Here is an 18,290-nt window from a genome sequence, read left to right on the forward strand (position 1 = left end):
CGAGTCCCACATCAGGCTCCCTGCATGGAGCCTGCTTCTCCCTCTGCCTGTGTCTCTGCCTCTCTCTCTGTGTCTCTCATGAATAAATAAATAAAATCTTTAAAAAACAAAAGAAGTCACTTTGGTATAGTATAAAAATACAGTCTTAATGTTATTTCACAGAACTGTGATAAAACATTTAGTTGTGTTTACTAATTTATCATAAAGAATAATATAAAAGATACAGATGAGTAGCCACATAGGGTGGGGTCTGGAAGGGTCCCAAGCACAGAAACTTCATCCCTGTGTCATTCTCTGGGCACTGGCATGTGGTCACCCATGTGGAAGTTCAAGAGTTTTTACAGAGCTTAGTTTGAAATGCCCCTCCCTCTACCCACTGCCAGAGGTCAGTGGGCAGTACAGAAAGTTCCAGCCCTCTAATCACTTGGGCTTTATGGTGCTATCTGGAGGCCCCACCCTAAATCCCTCAGTAACATAAATTCCAGTTTGCTCCAGGGGGGCTCTTTATGTAGATAAGAAAGATACTCCCCGTCACTCAGGAAATTCTGAGGGATTTAGAAACGTTGCACTTTATTCCATGTATCATACATTCACACTGTTGTGCAACCACCATGACATTTGGCATTCCATACCTAGACCTCTTTTCATTTCCAAATACTGAAACTCTGTATCCATTGAATACTCCTTCCCCAGCTCCCTACCCCCAGCTCGTGATAAACCCCACTTCTGCTTTATGTTTCTATGAATTTGTTCTGGGAACCTTATAAAAGTGGAATCATACAGTATTTGTCCTTTTGTGACTTACTTATTTCCATTGAGTGTAATGTTCTCAGGGTTCATCCATGTTATAGCATGTGTTTGAATTTCCTTCCTTTTTGAGGCTATGTAATATTATTTATATATATCACATTTTGTTTATCCATTTATCTGTTAGTAGGCACTTTGGTTGCTGCTGTCTTTTAGCTGTTATAAATAATACGGCTATGAACATAGTTATATAAATCTTTTTGAGTCCCTGTTTTTAATTTTTAGGTGTATATATCCAGAAATGGAATTATTGTATCGTGATAATTCTGTTTTTAATTTTTTTGGAGAACTGCCATGCTGTTTCCCCTAGCAGCTGCATCATTTTGCATTCCCACCAACATTGCACAGGGTTCCAATTTCTTCACATCCTCAGCAACACTTATTTTCTGTTTTTTAAATAGTTTTGTTGTAATTTATTTATTTTTGATAGGTGCGAGATGGTATCTTGTATTTGTTTTTCCATAATGATTAGTGATTTTGAGCAGCTTTTCAGGTGCTTATTACCATTTATATATACTCTTTGGAGAAATGTCTGGATAAATACTTTTAAAAGTAAAATTGGCCGAGTTAAGAAATATGTGATGCCTTGTAAGAATGGTTTCTAGGATGACAGTTCTTTTTCTACCGTACCTCTTTGGAACCCTGCTTCTTCCCTAGTTCCCGTCTAGTTAGACAAGATAAACTGGAACCTATTTTTTTTGGAACAGTCTCCTGACCATCTGGTGCCTGTTTACTCTCAGCAGATGAGACATTTTCAGGGCTTAAGAGCATGATTACCTATAGATGGGCTTCAAGCCCTGGACCACCTTTTGAGAATCAGGTTCTTTTCTTCTCTTTTTTCTTTAATTGAAATATAGTTAACACACAGTGTTACATTACTTTCAAGTACAACATAGTGATTTGACAACTCTACACATTATGCTGTGCTCACCACAGGTGTAGTAGCTACCATCTGTTACTATACAACACTGTTATAATACTATCAACTATATTCCCTAGGCTGACCTTTCATCCCCATGGCTTATTCATTCCATAACCAGAAGCATACACCTCCTCTCCCCTTCACCCACTTTGCCCATCCCCCCACTCCAGCCCCTCTGGCAACCATCAGTTCTCTGTTTCAGTGGGTCTGTTTCTGCTTTTTTGTTTGTTTTGTTTTTTTTTTTAGATTCTACATATATGTGAAATCATGTGGTATTTGTCTTTTACTTCACCTAGCAATAACAGCCTCTAAGTCCATCCATGTTGTTGCCAATGAACCCCCCCCAAAAAAATAATCTGATCTTTTTTATGGCTGAGTAATAATCCAATGTATGTATATGTACCACATCTTCTTTATCCATTGATCTATCAGTGGACACTTGGGGTGTTTCCAGACCCTGGCTACTGTAAATAATGCTGCAGTAGCATAGGGGTACATATGTCTTCGCAAAGCAGTGTTTTTTATTTCCTTTGGGTTAATACCCAGAAGTGGAATTACTGGATCATATGGTATTTGAGAGCCAAATTCTTGGGGTGGTACCATAACTGCCACTTCCTCACCTGCTGCTGTCAGTCATGAGTCCTGAGGTGACTAGATTTCCCAGGCCAGCTGCATTCTTAGAGGATTTGTCAATGGAAATAATATTTATGTGATTTTGATTCTATGTGTATGGTTCAACCTTGGGTGTCTGTTGTGGTTGGGGTGAGTTTTTCATGAAGAGCCATACAGTTTAATGCTCAAACCTCAGGGTCAAGGGTCAATCTCATCATAAAGTGCAGGGGTTGGCAGACTTTTTCTGCAGAGTCAAATAGTAAAACTTATGTTTTTATAGACTGTAAGGTCCCCAAACTAAGTTTGGCTGCTGTAGCAGGAAAGTGGCACAGAAGACACATAAACCAGTAGCCATGACTATGTTCCAGTACAACTTTATGTAGAGACAGGCTGGGGGCCATATATGGCATAGAGCTTGTAGTGTTGCCAACCTACGATCAAGAGTTTTTCTCCTCACCATATCTGATTTAACCAGCCTTTATTACTTTAACATAGGCAGATATCCAAGTGGAGCAAAACCGGCAGCACTTTTATGAACTGTCTCTTGAATATGTATGTAAGCTTCAGGAAATCCAGGAAAGAAAGAAGTTTGAATTTGTGGAACCTGTAAGTATCCTAGAAGGTCATTCTGCTATGAGATTTTTGTGGTGTAATAGAAATGCTTTTCCTTCTAGATCGAATTTACTATTGATGGGGGGCCATGGTGCATATATGTGAAACACAAGACATCATAAATTGTAAAGGGTGGACACATCACCACGAAGTCAAGGAATCACCTACAAATTAGTGGTTCTCAGCCTTCCTTGCACAGCAACATGTAGTGAATAGTATTTTTCAAGCACTCCACAATCACGTGCAATTTCTGCCACCCTATTGTAGGCCCACTCTTTAAGGAAAACCCCTGTGAAAGAAATGTTAGGATGGGAGAGACAGTGGTACTGTTGATAGATAATCTTACCTCTACTCGAGTTTGTTCTGCAGCAAGTATACCAATCCAAATTTTGATACTTTGAACAATTATTTGTAACAAATTATTTCTAACGCAACTCAGTGCTTATGACCACCAAAGTTAAGAACCAGCATGTGGAGCATTTGAAACTATTTTGTGAGTTACTCTGGCAGTTCTTTAAACTTATTTTAGAGACCTGTGATTTGTGTTGGTGTTTGTATAGATGTATTCTAACAGTTTTAGTTCTTTATATATTTTATATAAAGATATTATATATTATTATATATATAATATATTATATATTATATATAAATATATAAATATAAAAATATTATATATACATAAATACACACACACATATATATGTGCATATATATATAACATATACAGACACGTGAATATATGTAAAGGTAATTTATACTGTGGGTTTCAGTGAAAAAAAACAAGAAATACTGGAATTCATGATTCTCAAGATTAATTTTGATGTAGGTGTTTTTGCATGTGCTTTCTTAAGAAAACAGTTTTACTGAGATAGAATTTACATCCCATACCATTATCCATTCTATGTGTGATTGAGAAACAAAAAAAATACCCAAGTAATGATTAAATTAAAATCGGCATTCATAGAAGCAATGGTCTACTTAGAGTGATAGAATTAACCTAATTTAAACAATTAGAGAAAAATTCATCTCCATAAAGCTTTCTTTTATGTGAAATACTCATAATGACCTGCATTTACTGAGTATTTACAATGCTCATTGTTCAAGTCATTGTTTTAATATTTCACCATGCTCATGTGTTTATTCCACACACTAACTCCATAAGGAGATATTTTCAGTATCCCACTAAGCAAATAAGGAAATAGAAATACAGAAAGTTTCAGTAATTTGTCCAAGGTCTCGTAACATAGCTGAAGTTGGGGATTGACCCCTGCTGGCCACTTGATGTTAGAATCCCAGATTCCTAACCATTAAGCTGTGTTGACATAAAGAAAATGAATTTCAGGATTTCCATAATTCCTACCCCAAATCACTTTTACTCACTTTAAATTTATTCACATGTTGGGCAGAAGTAGGTGCCCTGTAATCAAGAGGGGCATGTTGAGATAGGCAGAGGGAGAAGCAGGCTTCTTGTGGGGAGCCCGATGTGGGATTCAGTCGGGACTCCACCCTGGGCTGAAAGCAGGTGCTCAATTGCTGAGCCACCCAAGAGTCCCAAGAATTCAGAGCTAATTTTCACCCTGTCTCAGCCCATCTCTGCCCCAGTCACTGAACATCTGTAGACAAAAGAGAGAAATTGTACTGTGTTGGGCGCCATTGGAGAGAGCTATTAGCTCTTTGATTCTGTGATTTCACTTTCATTATAGATTCTGTTGACCTATGGTGGTAAGATTTCAATAATAAATGAATATAGAGATTCTCTTGACTATAAAAAGAACAAATAGGTGATGTAGAATTCTATTTCTCCAGTGTAGTGTACTTTAAAACCTATTTAATGGCTCTGATATTTAAGGAAAAAATCACAAACCTTTCATCTTGTAAAAGGACAAATTAATAAATAATATGTAGTTAGATTTAGTTAAATTCTGATGACTTTTAATTATTTTACTTCAGTAGAATCACAGTGGGATGGGATGGGATGGGATGGGGGGGAATACATAGCTGTTTTTATTCTTTTTTTTCCTCCTACTTTTTTTTTTTTTTGTGTGTGTGTGTGTATGCTAATGTCATTTTTTCCCCCTTTGTCTTAGATGCTGTCGTTTTTTCAGGGAATGTTTACTTTCTATCATCAGGGCCATGAACTTGCCAAAGACTTCAATCACTACAAAATGGAACTACAGATCAACATTCAGAATGTAAGGAAATGAAAGCTTTCTGATATAAGAAGATGTTTGAGATGTGTATTTTCATTTTGTTATATAAAAAGCCTTAAACCGGGGGGGTGCAAATATCTTCTCCCATTCTGTAGGTTGTCTTTGAGTTTTGTTGACTGTATCCTTTGCTGTGCAAAAGCTTCTTATCTTGATGAAGTCCCAATAGTTCCCCGATGTTTCTAGCAGCAATGGCCACTATAGCCAAACTGTGGAAGGAGCCTCGGTGTCCAACGAAAGATGAATGGATAAAGAAGATGTGGTTTATGTATACAATGGAATATTACTCAGCTATTAGAAATGACAAATACCCACCATTTGCTTCAACGTGGATGGAACTGGAGGGTATTATGCTGAGTGAAGTAAGTCAGTCGGAGAAGGACAAACATTGTATGTTCTCATTCATTTGGGGAATATAGATAATAGTGAAAGGGAAAATAAGGGAAGGGAGAAGAAATGTGTGGGAAATATCAGAAAGGGAGACAGAACGTAAAGACTGCTAACTCTGGGAAACGAACTAGGGGTGGTGGAAGGGGAGGAGGGCGGGGGGTGGGAGTGAATGGGTGACGGGCACTGGGTATTATTCTGTATGTTAGTAAATTGAACACCAATAAAAAAAAAAAAATAGAATATAAAAAAAAAAAAAAAAAAAAAAAACCGGGGGGGTGCCTGGGTGGCTCAGTTGGTTAAGCATCTGCCTTCAGCTCAGGTCATGATCTCAGGGTCCTGGGATGGAGCCCCAGGTTGGGCTCCCTGCTCAGCGGGGAATCTGTTCCTCCCTCTGCCCCTCTGCCCCTCTCCATCCTCCTCCTTAAAAAAAAAGAAAAAAGAATAAAAGAAAAGGCTTAAACTGAGCTGTGGCTGAGCTGTTGGTGTTGAGAAACTGAGGCTACGTTGCCACCTTCTGGTCGGTTCTCAGTGTAACAAACTGCTCTTCAATTAGGTGAGGCTCAGGAACTCTGCCACCTGGTGGCTCTTTTTTTTGGATGACGAATATGTTTTAAGAACTTATTTTTCTTTCAGAAAAGTCACTAGGTATATGTTTCTAATCAAGAGTCACATGATTTATTTTTATTATTTTTTCCAGTTTTATTGAGATTTAATTGATACGCAGTCCTGTAGGAGTTTGAGCTGTACGGCGTATTGACTTGACACACATAGTGCAAAATGATTACTGCAGTGAGTTTAGTTAATGTCTGTCACTGCATATAGTTACAGAAAATGTTTTTTCTCACGATGAGAACTTTTAGGATATACTCTTAGTAACTTTTATATGTCCTATAGCAGTGTTAATTGGGACATATGCTGCACTTGTAGGGATGGTTGTGAGGAGAGACTTTGTCACATGACTTTCAGTTTTCATGTAGAGAACGAACAAAAGAACACTCTGCTTTAGATTTAAGCCATTTTGATTTTAACCTCAATTTCTTTTACATTTTACCTAAAAGTCTTACTTGATTTTTAATCCCAGCTAGGCTTATGGTTCAAGAGGAGTTTCTTCCCTGTGTTTATGCATACTTATTAATGTATTAATTTCACAGTTGCTGTGGGTCTATATTATTTTCCTGGAAAATTATGCTTTCAAAGAGGTCTTGGATAAAGAGATTTAGGAGAGCTTTATTAAATAGTGTAATGTAGATGATTTTGATCAGAAGGTGATGGATGTTTTTCCTCTCAACCCTTAAGTTGACTTTGGAAGTATACTCATTGAAACTCTTTTTATGTTTAGTATAATCTTAGGCCTTATTAGAAAAAGAGTGAGTGAGTTTTGAGACAAATGCATTCTAGCTCATACTGCAAGAAGTACAAAGGATGGGACTCTGTGCTGTTGGCTGCCTGACTTTCAATTTGATATCATCTTAGAGGTTGAGGAGAAATGGTTTTTGTGTAGATTTTATTTCTCCGTTTGTTGTATAGTTCCCTACATTTGGAAATGTAGGTAATGAAATCTCTCTCTCTCTCTCTCTCTCTCTCTCTCAGTGATTCAAGTGTCAATTTGTATTTGTAGGTTATTTGGATGTTGAGCTGGTTTAAATAACTAAAAGAGTAACTATCCCCACTCACATGTAACAATTTTTAAAAAATATTAATGTTTGTATATGTATAGATTTGTTCTAATTTAAAAAATGTCTCTGTAGGTAGTACAATAGTCTAATGTTGCTATGATTTTTCAGAATACTTTTGCAGATGGCAGAACAGGTTTGTAAAAAGAACACTATATAGTTAGTTTAGAAGATTAATTATACTCTTGATTTTTTCCTCTACCAACTGGCTGTATAACTTGTGGAAATTTACTTCTGTCTGGATATCATCTGTCAACTGCAGAGCTGGCCTGGATGAGAACTTTCAGGCAGAACTGGTTCCATAATTTGTGGGGCCAGTGTAAGATGGAGAGGCAGGGCCCTTATTTAAATATGAAGAATTTCAAGACCATGACAGTAGATCATTAAACCAAGTGCATGACCTTTTGAGCACAAGGTCCTTTGTGGTTGTGCAGGCTACGTGCCTGTGAAGCTGGCTGTGCCTCGGTGTTTGGGGTGAGGGTAGGGATTCATCAGAGTCTTCTGGGAGCTTAAGCGAAGCAATCCCTGCGTAGCTTGCTTGTGGATGGAAGTGCTTTTGTAACACACCTGTGTGATAAAAGGGATATAGTTACCGTATATACACCCAAATGATTCCGAGAGATTGAATATTTCAATGTAAATGAGCAGTGCTCAGTCATGAAATATTATAAGCAAAACCTAAAAACAAGCTATCGCTTAAAATGGTCCATAAAGTAACTTGGTTAATATCCTTACTGCATTCAGAAGTTAACCTATGCTTTTGCTAATAAGAGTCATTTCCCATAGAAAAATGGGCAAAGAACAGTTGGTGGAAAATTTTTCTGTATCCTATGGAACTCAAGGATTGTCACCAGTAAACTACCCTAAAATCTCTTCTCTAAATATTCATCTCTTCATTTTGTTGTTTCTGAGGTTGCTCCAGAACCTCCTCTTTCCACCCATCTGCAGTTTTGAGAACGCCTGATCAAGGTGTCTTTGCTATTCCTTTTTGCTCTTAGCTAATTCTTTTCCCTTCAAAAAATGCCAGCACCTTTGAAACACATGCCACTCACTCTGTGGTACCTGCTGTACTTGAGTGTTGCTGTACTTTGCTCATTTCTTGGCCATTTCTCTAATTCCCTGATATCAGCTTTTATAAGGGAAAATGCTGGCTATGTAAAACTACAAATTACAAAAATCCCAGTTATGTGTTATTTTTATGTGATGTATATTTATATATTTAAGGAAACAGACCCAAATATTAAAACCAAATCTTAGCGTTAACTATCTGTGTACTATAATGCTATGGATAATTTTGGTCAGCTTTTAAGTATTTGTAGTAAAAATCCCAGCAAGATCATTTTGTAATCAGAAAAAAGGTAAAAGTTATTTAAAAATAAAAACAACCTATTTTTCTCCATCTGGTTTCACCTTTTTTGTTGTAAAAATGGTAACACCTCTTTTCTTTTTTTGAAAGCAATTTATTCCTCATCTACTTTCCATAATCCAGAGTAATGCATGGAAAGCAAAACAGAGCAAGATGGCTTTTAGAAAATAGATTTTCAAGAAAAATATAAATTGCTTCAAAATTGAAGGATATTTTAAAAAACTAAATTTAAACTTTTGTTATCTTTATCCCCAGAGAAATGTGGGGAAAGAGAGACTAGAATAGAATTCTTCCTAGAAGGAAATATAATGTGAGAAATCTTAGAATTCATGAAGAATCCCCGAAAATCTTAAGAATAGTTAAAATTTTTTTTTTTAATTTTTTTTCTTTTTTTTTTTAATTTATGATAGTCATACAGAGAGAGAGAGAGAGGCAGAGACACAGGCAGAGAGAGAAGCAGGCTCCATGCACCGGGAGCCTGACGTGGGATTCGATCCCGGGTCTCCAGGATCACGCCCTGGGCCAAAGGCAGGCGCCAAACCGCTGCGCCACCCAGGGATCCCGAATAGTTAAAATTTTAAGAATATGCCCAAATATTTTTGTTACAGTGTTGTGAGAAAAGTAGAACACTAAAACAATAAACTATGTTTTTTTTAAGGGATTGGAAGTGATTGTGTAAAAATGCATAAGTCCTTATTTATGAGGTATAGATTTAATGTCACTTTTCATCACTTTTAAACCTTTTCCTGGGACGCCTGGGTGGCTAAGCGGTTGAGCGTCTGCCTTCAGCTCAGGGCATGATCCCGTGGTCCCGGGATCGAGTTCCACGTTGGGCTCCCTGCATGGAGCCTGCTTCTCCTTCTGCCTATGTCTCTGCCAATCTCTCTCTGTGTCTCTCATAAGTAAATAAATAAAATCTTAAAAAAAAATAAACCTTTTCCTTCTGCCCCCAAAACAAGACTGTACTTTTCCCCCTTTCTGTTTTATAATGTTGTGGGTTAGTTTTTATATTCTGAAAAAAAAATTAAAAATATACTTTCTCTTCCAATCAGATTTAAGACAATGAGCTATTAGTTTGGTATTGAAGACTTTCCTTTATCCTTTGATACGGAATGACTGTGACTTTTCAGTGACTTAATTGTCATAGTAGTTGTAGTGGTAATGTCACCTAAATTTATTTTCTTATCATTTGTCAGGGATTACTTGTGTGCTTTATTTGGATTATGCACATGTAGTTTTCATAAGTCCTATGATGTAGATTTTTTATTCCTGTTTTACAGATGAGGTCAATGAGGAGAGTAACTTCTTTTTGTCATACTGCTTTAAGATCAGGGCCAGGATGGGAACTTGGGCAGACTCCCTCCAAAGGACCATGGTGTTGGTTTCAGATTCTGTGCTGGGATATAAGTGGGTCATCTACGGTGTGTCTGGGGTCAGTAAATATAGCAGCTGGAGAACATCTTGATAGGGCCATCTGCTTGCCTAGACCTTAGCTACATGTGGGTGACATGGGAGTCTCTTTAATGGTAAGAACTCAGATTGAGACCTTCAGTTCACCTCCACCTCTCAACAGTTCTAAACTGAGTTTCCCTCATCCCCATGGAAAGTACCTGATACAGGATTTAGACTTACCATCTATTCACCTGGGGTCCGTTGCCTACCATTCCTTTTCCTGCCACCTTGCTCTGTGTGGGGCACTTGAAGGGCAATATAGGGATTATAGTGAGGGTGTGTGTGTGTGCGTGTGTGTGTCTAGGGCCTTACCCCTTTTCTGTTACATTATTTTTGCAAGGTTACTAAAGCAGGGCTGCATGGGGCCCACCCTGATGTTTTACAGCTGTTTTATAAAACCTTTTTCATATTTTTGATTATACTTTGCCTGTCTTTTCTCTCTGAATGACGTCATGGGGCCAGGATGGGAGAACTTAGAATGGCTATCTGTACTTGGAATCAGCCTTTGCCCTCTGCCTTTAAGGCTTTATTTCTGGCTATGACATTGTGAAAAGCTCCTTCTCTCTCTCTTCTTCCTTTTTCCCTTAATATGGGAGTGAGCCTGTGCTAATAATCCTGACCCACCGGTTTCCAGACAAAGTCAAATGTGTCTGAATTCCGGCTAAGTCCCCGAATTGAATCCTCCTTCTCCCAAATAGGTGATACAATAAAATATTTAATTTGTAAGGCTTAATTTAAAATTGGTTTATTTGGAAATTTATTTAGGAAAGCATGCAACTAAAGGAATTTCCTTTTCTTTCCTTTTTTTTTTTTTTTTAAAACTGGTAATGGATGGCACTATACTATCTCAGAGGTTATTTTGAGGATTAAAGCACCAAAAATGTTTTCAGTAGTGCCAGCCACAGTGTAAACACTCTAATGGTCACTTATTGTAGCATTTACAGTCTAACATTATTATTAGTTGATGGTATCTTAATATACACCTGGAATTTAGAATTAGAGATTGCTAGGCTCTAGCCATTCTATTATTTATGTTCAAATTTAAAAATATGTGATTTTCACTTGTATTCATAATTTACCTAAAATGATAAAATCTTCCCCCTCCCTTCCAGGTGCAGAGTTAGACACATCTGAGGAAGTTAGACAGTGAGGGCAGGTGGTACTCCATGGAGGTGGTTGGTATTCCATGGAGGGGTCTGCAGCAGAAAAAGTAGGGGTGGGGGTGGGGGTGGGGAGGGTATAAAAGTAGCCTGCAGAAGAGGTGGCTGAGTATTTGGAAGGTTGGTTACATTGAGCAGATGCATTAATTTGAAGGAATAAGTAAATTGAGAATAACAGGAGCTATATTTCTCACTATATGGAAAGAAATGTACGATATTGGGAAAGGAGGAGTGCCCAGGGGGCTCATTTGGTTAGGTGACTGACTCCTGATTTTAGCTTAGGCCATGGTTTCAGGGTTGTGAGATTGAACACTGTGTCAGGCTCCCTGCTGAGTGAGGAGTCTGCATGAGATCTCTCTCTTCCTCTCCTTCTACCCCTCCTCCTGTTTGTGCTCTCTTGCTCTCTGTCTCTCTTAAATAAATCAATAAATCTTCAAAATCAGTAAGAAAGAAACTGAAAGTATAGAAAGAAACTGAAAGTATTGGATTGGGAATAGATTTACTGGTATGAACATGTGGATTTTTCAATATGGAGAGATATAGAAGTGTATATGTATGTGTGTTCAAAAATATGAATGTGAACATATACATACATCCATGTGGTTTTTCTGTCTCCCAAGAACACTCAAGAATATGCCCAAATATTTTTGTATGCTTCTGTATGTCAGAAGCAGTGGCATCCCTTTAACTGTGACACATTGTGTTCAGGTTTTGGTTTCTAAATACTACACTCCACTAGAAGGAATAAGGGCTTCTTAAGGGAGAATGGTTGATTCTAGTACTGGGACAGAGAAAGTATAAGATGAACCCAGGACTCCTTTTTATATCAGAAAGTAAGGGATTACTCAATTAGGGGGCATGTCAAAAGATACCAGATTCAGCCAGAAGGGGCCCCTGCTGCTCAAATAGGACAGTTTGAGCATTAATATAAATAATGAGAGTATTGAGTACAAGGCATCAGATTAACAGGAATATATTTGTGTGTGCAGGCATGTGTTCCTGTGCGTTGCTGGCATCTCTACATACAGGGCATGCACATATATATATATATGTGTGTGTGTGTGTGTGTATATGTACACATATACCTCGCTCTATTGTGCTTTGCTTTTTTGAGCTTTATGGATACTGTGTTTTTTACAAATTGAAGGTTTATGGCAATCTATGTCACAGAAGTCTCTTGGTATTATTTTTAGAATAGCAGTTACTTACTTTATGTCCCTGTCTCACATTTTGGTAATTCTTGTGATATTTCAAACTTTTTCTTATTGTTACATTTGCAATTGTGATCAGTGATCTTTGATGTTATATCATAATTGTTTCGGCGTGCCACAAACTGTGCCCATATGTGATAGTGAACTTAATCGGTAAATGTGTGTGTTCTGACTGCTTCACTGACCAGCTATCCCACACCCCCATCTTTGTCCCTCTCCTTGGGCCTCCCTAGTCTCTGAGACACAGCGGTACTGAGATTAGGGCAGTGAATAGCCCTATCATGGCCTTTAAGTGGTCATGTGAGAATAATAAGAGTCACACAGTAAATCAAAAGCTAGAAATGAATAAGCTTAATGAGGAAGACATACCAAAATCCAGATAGGCTGAAACCTAGGCCTTTTGCACAACAGTTGTGAGTGCAAAGAAAAAGTTCTTGAAGGAGATGAGAAGTGCTACTCCAGTGAATACACGAATTATAAGAAAGCAAAACAGCCTTATTGGTAATATGAGCAGAGTTTGAGTGATCTGCATAGAAGATCACACCAGCCACAACATTCCCTTAAGCCAAAGCCTAATCTAGAGCAAGGCCCTAAGTCTCTTCAGTTCTGTGAAGGCTGAGAGAGGTGAAAAAGCTCCAGAAGAAGAGTTGGCAGCTGGTAGAGGTTGGTTTATGAGGTTTTAAGGAAGAATCTGTCTCCGTAAAAGAAGAGTGTAAGATAAAGTAGCACATGCTGATGGAGAAGCTGCAGCAAGTTCTCCAGAAGGCCCAGCTAAGATAATTCATGAAGGTGGCCTCAGTACAGAGCAGATTTCCAATGTGGATAATGTCTGGTTTCAAAGGACAGGCTGACTCTCTTGTTAGGGGCTAACACAGGAAGTGACTTGAAGTTGCAGCTAGTGCTCATCTACCATTCTAAAAATCTTAGGACCCTTAAGAATTAGGCTAAATCTACTTTACCTGTGCTCTGTAAATAGAACAACAAAGCCTGGATGGCAGCATATCTATATACAGCATGGTTTACTGAATATTTTAGGCCTGTTGAGACCTAGATGCCACTGAGAACATTTGTGATTCATGGGAAGAGGTGAAAATATCAACCTAAGCAGGAGATCAGAAGGAGCTGATTCTGCTCTCAAGGATGACTTTGAAGAGGTTCAAGACTTCAGTGGAGGAAATAATTGGAGATGGGGTGGAGATAGCGAAAGAACCAGAATTAGACATGGAGACTAAAGCTGGGCCTGAATTGCTGCAATCTCATGATAAAATTTGAATAGATGAGTTGCTTTTTATGCATGAGCAAAGAAAGTGGTTTCTTCAGAGAGAAACTACTCCTAGTGAAGATGCTGTGAAGATTGGTGAAAATGTCAACAAAGAAGTTAGAATATTCCATAAATTTATTTTTTTTTAATATTTTTTTAAATTTTTATTTATTTATGATAGTCACAGAGAGAGAGAGAGAGACGCAGAGACACAGGCAGAGGGAGAAGCAGGCTCCATGCACCGGGAGCCCGACGTGGGATTCGATCCCGGGTCTCCAGGATCGCGCCCTGGGCCAAAGGCAGGCGCCAAACCTCTGCGCCATCCAGGGATCCCATTATTCCATAAATTTAATTGATAAAACAGCAGCAGGGTTTGGGAAGATTGAGTCCAGTTTGAAAATAAGTGCTATTGTAAGTAAAATGCTACCAGATATCATTGTTGTCTTATTTCAAGTCGCTGCCGCAGCCACCTTGAGCAGTCAGCAGCTACTAGCATCAAATCAAGACCCTCTACCAGAAAGTGATTATGACTGGAAGCTCAGATGATGTTAGGATTTTTTTTTAGCAATATAATATTTCTTGAAGTATGTACATTTTTAAGACATAATTCTATTGTGCCTTTAATAGACCACAGTATAGTGTAGATGTAACTTTTTTAAAAAAGATTTTATTTATTTATTCATGAGAGACAGACGGGGTGGGTGCAGAGACACAGGCAGAGGGAGAAGCAGGCTCCATGTAGCCTGCTTGTGGGACTGATGCGGGACTCGATCCCAGGACTCCAGGATCATGCCCTGGGCTGAAGGCAGGCACTCAACCACTGAGCCACCCAGGGATCCCAGACATAACTTTTATGTACACTAGGAAGCCCAAAAATTCGCTTGACTTGCTTAATTGCAATATTTATTTTATTGCAGTGGCCTGGAACTGAACCCACACTCTCTCTGAAGTATTTGTAAAACTATTATACAGACACACACAGACACACATTCAGAAAGACGTGAGGGTTGGGAGGAATCTAAGCAAAGTGACAAAGGTGAATAAATAAAATCAGTATAATCAGTATTAAAATGGGGACAAGAAATCCTGGAGGCATGAGAAACAGGCAGGCAAAAGGGAACTGGCTATTAACAAATGAGTTCCATCCTCCTTGCAATCCTGCATTTTGTTCTAGTACATAAATTTTTTAACTCTCAGCATGTGCTTAAAATACGCTTCTGCAGTTAAGTTTTCCCCTTTGCAATCCACATTTATCAGACTCTCGTTCCCCTAAAAAATGTATACATTCTACCATTTTTCTGTTCTAGACCCTTGGTAACCCCTTTCATTGTAGGGAGGAGAGGAGAGGGATTTCAATAAAATTTTTTTTTATCTCCGCTTCTGCACAGTTTCACATCAGCAGTTTTTTGGTGTTAATACAATTATTTTAGAGTGTGGATAAGAGAAATGTCCAGAAGCTGGGTGGTGCTGACTCATCATGTTGGCCTTGGTAATTTCGTCACTTTACCTTACATATATGTTTCCAGGGTAGCCGTTTGACAGAGATACTGGCATGCTAAGTCTCCTGGGTTTCAGAAATGTGATTTGTTTCTTCAGTATCAAAGATATTATTTGTACATGAGATTCTTATTCCTCTCTTTATCTGAGAAGAAATGTCATTCCAAGTGCAATTGCCATGACCTGCACAAAATGACCTCATATTACTAGTTGGCAGAGAAGAATTAAGTTTTTCGGGTTCTGAGTACTTAATACTGCTGGTATAATAATACTGAGTCAGGTTTGTGCAAAAGAAAGACTTCCCAGATATTTTATGACCTACTTTTTTTTAAAATCTAAGATTTAGTATTATTGTGAGACGAGGTAGGAGTTCTTATGTTGATTAACACAAGCATTCTTGGTGTTCAAAAGCTTTGAGAGTAAATAATCTCCAGTTATCTAAGCTTAGACTCTTCTGTTAGCTATTTTACCACTATTTTTTTTCTTTGAACGGGAATCTTAAAGAGACAAACTGGAAAGGAGGGTATATTTCAAGAAGTTTATAGAAAAATGCTACAAATTTAATTATAGTTATCCAGAAACTTACAAATGGACATGAAAAAACTCATATGAGAACTTAAAACTTAGATGTGTTTATAATCTATTTCAGACACGAAATCGTTTTGAAGGAACGAGGTCAGAAGTGGAAGAGCTTATGAACAAAATCAGACAGAACCCCAAGGACCACAAACGAGCAAGTCAGTTCACGGCAGAAGGCTACCTGTATGTACAGGAAAAAAGTAAGAGGATCTCCAGCAGTGATGAATGACTAATGAAACGTCATTTTAAAACTCGTACTGTAATTACTCTATTTTCAGAATAATTATTTCTACCACTTCTTTTGCCCCCTCCTGTCCTAGAAGGTCAGTTTTGTATTGTGGGGGAAAACACATTCCTGCTCTAGGGAGGGGCCAGTGAAATTAGGAACTCAGGGAGCACCCTACTTTTCAGATGTACCTCGGAATTCTGCATCACACTTTGCTAAAACTTGTTTATGAGGATGCCAGAACTTGGTGTAAGGCTGAAAGTGAGGCAAAGTATTTTTCCTCCTTTCCCTTCATCCCTCCCATCCTTATCACCTACACACACACATATGCACATTCATATACATATGCACACCCTCCCCCTCCCACCGCCCTCCTTCCCATGTTAACGTCAGGAGGGCACATACTCCTCCTATTCCTTCATATCATTTCTTTCCACACCAATCTGAGATCATTTGTTCTTGCTAAAATTATCAGGGTGATTGCAGATGGCTATAAAAAATATTCCTAGGTGGCATTCTAACTTCTCTCAGAATTTTTAGTATTGCACTCAGTGAATACGTGGTGTATAGAGTGTCCTGGTTTTGAAAATTAAGGTACCTAAAGATTCTTTAAAACTTTTGACAATTTGTTATTATATTAACTGTTCAACTCTTAAACTTTAGTTCGTCAACTGTAGAACCTGAGTTACTATTTAGTAGAAAGGAGAATGTGAAAATGTTTATGTGTTTACTGTTTTCCTGCCTTGCCACCCTTGACTGTAGTCAGGGCACTTCACAATTTTTATTAGTGTGGCTGACTTACAGGATTTTCAAACTGACTACTTTAGTTGGAGAGAGTACTTGTGGAATAGCTGTGGGATATCTGTGCTTCAGAATGAAGTTAATGCATATACAGTTGGCAGAATGGTGGTTCTATTTCCATTTGCCATTATTCAGTCTGGGCTACCATAGTCTTCATGTCTCATGAAGAGGAATTACATGGCAAGCGGAACTCTGAATTTTTCCGATGCTTTAGCTTTTTTATCTCAGTTTGTTCATTGAACTTGAAAGAACTGAATTAACATGTAGGGTAGAGACATAGGAAGGATAGAATTTTTGTATTATATGCCCAGTGAAAATCAAAGGAAACTTTAATTTGTAGATTCATAACGTTTCTCAACTTACTGTCTTTGAAAGGAATTGGGCTGAAAGTAGTTGGAAAAATAGAATGAAAACAGTAGTGGCAAAATTCTCCTCTTGTTAACTGTATGCCAGACACTGTGCTAAGCTTTTTATACACCTTGCCTCATTTAATCCTTTAAAAAACTTTCTGAAGTGTATAGTACTATTATTACCCCATTTACCATTGAGAAAATGGAAGCACCATTGAGAAAATGGGGAGAAATAATGTCCTCTAGATCACGCAGGTCCTGAATGCTGAGATTGTCCATCTATGTCATGCTCTCTAGGCTATTATCTGGAGCATGGATGGCTGTGAAAAGCCTATGTATTTGGGTCAGGTGGGATCTGGGAAATGATGGTGGCTTAATGAGTGGGAAGACTTTGATATTTGGAACCAGAAACTCAAACTTGAGGTTAGGCTTTGTCATTTCTTGGGCATTTGGTCTAAGCTTAAGTTTTCTTAAACTGAAGAGATGGTAATGCACCATCCCCCCACCTCAAAGTTTTTTCTTAGTGTTGAATGAAATATCTGCACAATACATTTTGAACCATAGAATAGGATACAAGTGCTAGCTATTCATAACACACACACCAGTGGTCCCTGAATTCTGGTCTTCGCACTCCTGGTGGCCTGAGCTGAGATTTACTGTGGTCTAGTAACACCTTTCATCTCCCACTGGCCCCAAGACAATGTGCGAAGCTTTTCTTAAAGCTCGGTGGATCCTTTTGAATGAGCCCTTTTCTCCCTCCTAAGCTTGTCCTTCTTGAATTTTAGGTATAGAAGGTTTGTTTGTTTACAGGTAAAATGATGGTGATAAAAGATGCTAGTTGCTTTCTTCTTCTTCTTCTTCTTCTTCTTCTTCTTCTTCTTCTTCTTCTTCTTCTTCTTCTTCTTTTTTAAGTCTTGGTAAAAGACAACATTGTCAGCCTCTGTTGGGAGTAACTTTTGTTATGATTGGATTTTACTGGCATATGAAACTAGATTGCTAGGTACTCCTGACATGGACCATTCTCTTCTAAGAGCTCTGGTGCTGACAATACTGACTTTATATGAAGTAAAAAGAAGTTCTTCTTCTTCTTTTTTTAAAGATTTATTTATTTATTTATTCATGATAGACATAGAGAGAGAGAGAGGCAAAGACACAGAAGAAGCA

At 38.2% G+C, this 18,290-nt stretch overlaps 1 protein-coding gene across 12 annotated transcripts in view; it reads left to right on the plus strand.

Moving 5' to 3' along the window:
- ARHGAP10 (Rho GTPase activating protein 10) overlaps positions 1 to 18,290 on the plus strand; it is a 358,414-nt gene that overhangs the window by 167,559 nt on the left and 172,565 nt on the right. For all 12 annotated transcript variants that reach the window (XR_012006112.1, XM_072773557.1, XM_072773558.1 and 9 more), the window contains 3 exons: positions 2,837 to 2,947; positions 5,041 to 5,145; positions 15,820 to 15,949. Coding sequence is in view for 11 of the 12 variants with exons in the window: in XM_072773557.1 (XP_072629658.1) it covers positions 2,837 to 2,947; positions 5,041 to 5,145; positions 15,820 to 15,949 (346 nt within the window). In the remaining variant the exon portion in view is untranslated. The remainder of the gene's footprint in view (positions 1 to 2,836; positions 2,948 to 5,040; positions 5,146 to 15,819; positions 15,950 to 18,290) is intronic.

The sequence above is a fragment of the Canis lupus genome, chromosome 13, assembly GCF_048164855.1.
Source record: "Canis lupus baileyi chromosome 13, mCanLup2.hap1, whole genome shotgun sequence".
NCBI lineage: Eukaryota > Metazoa > Chordata > Mammalia > Carnivora > Canidae > Canis > Canis lupus.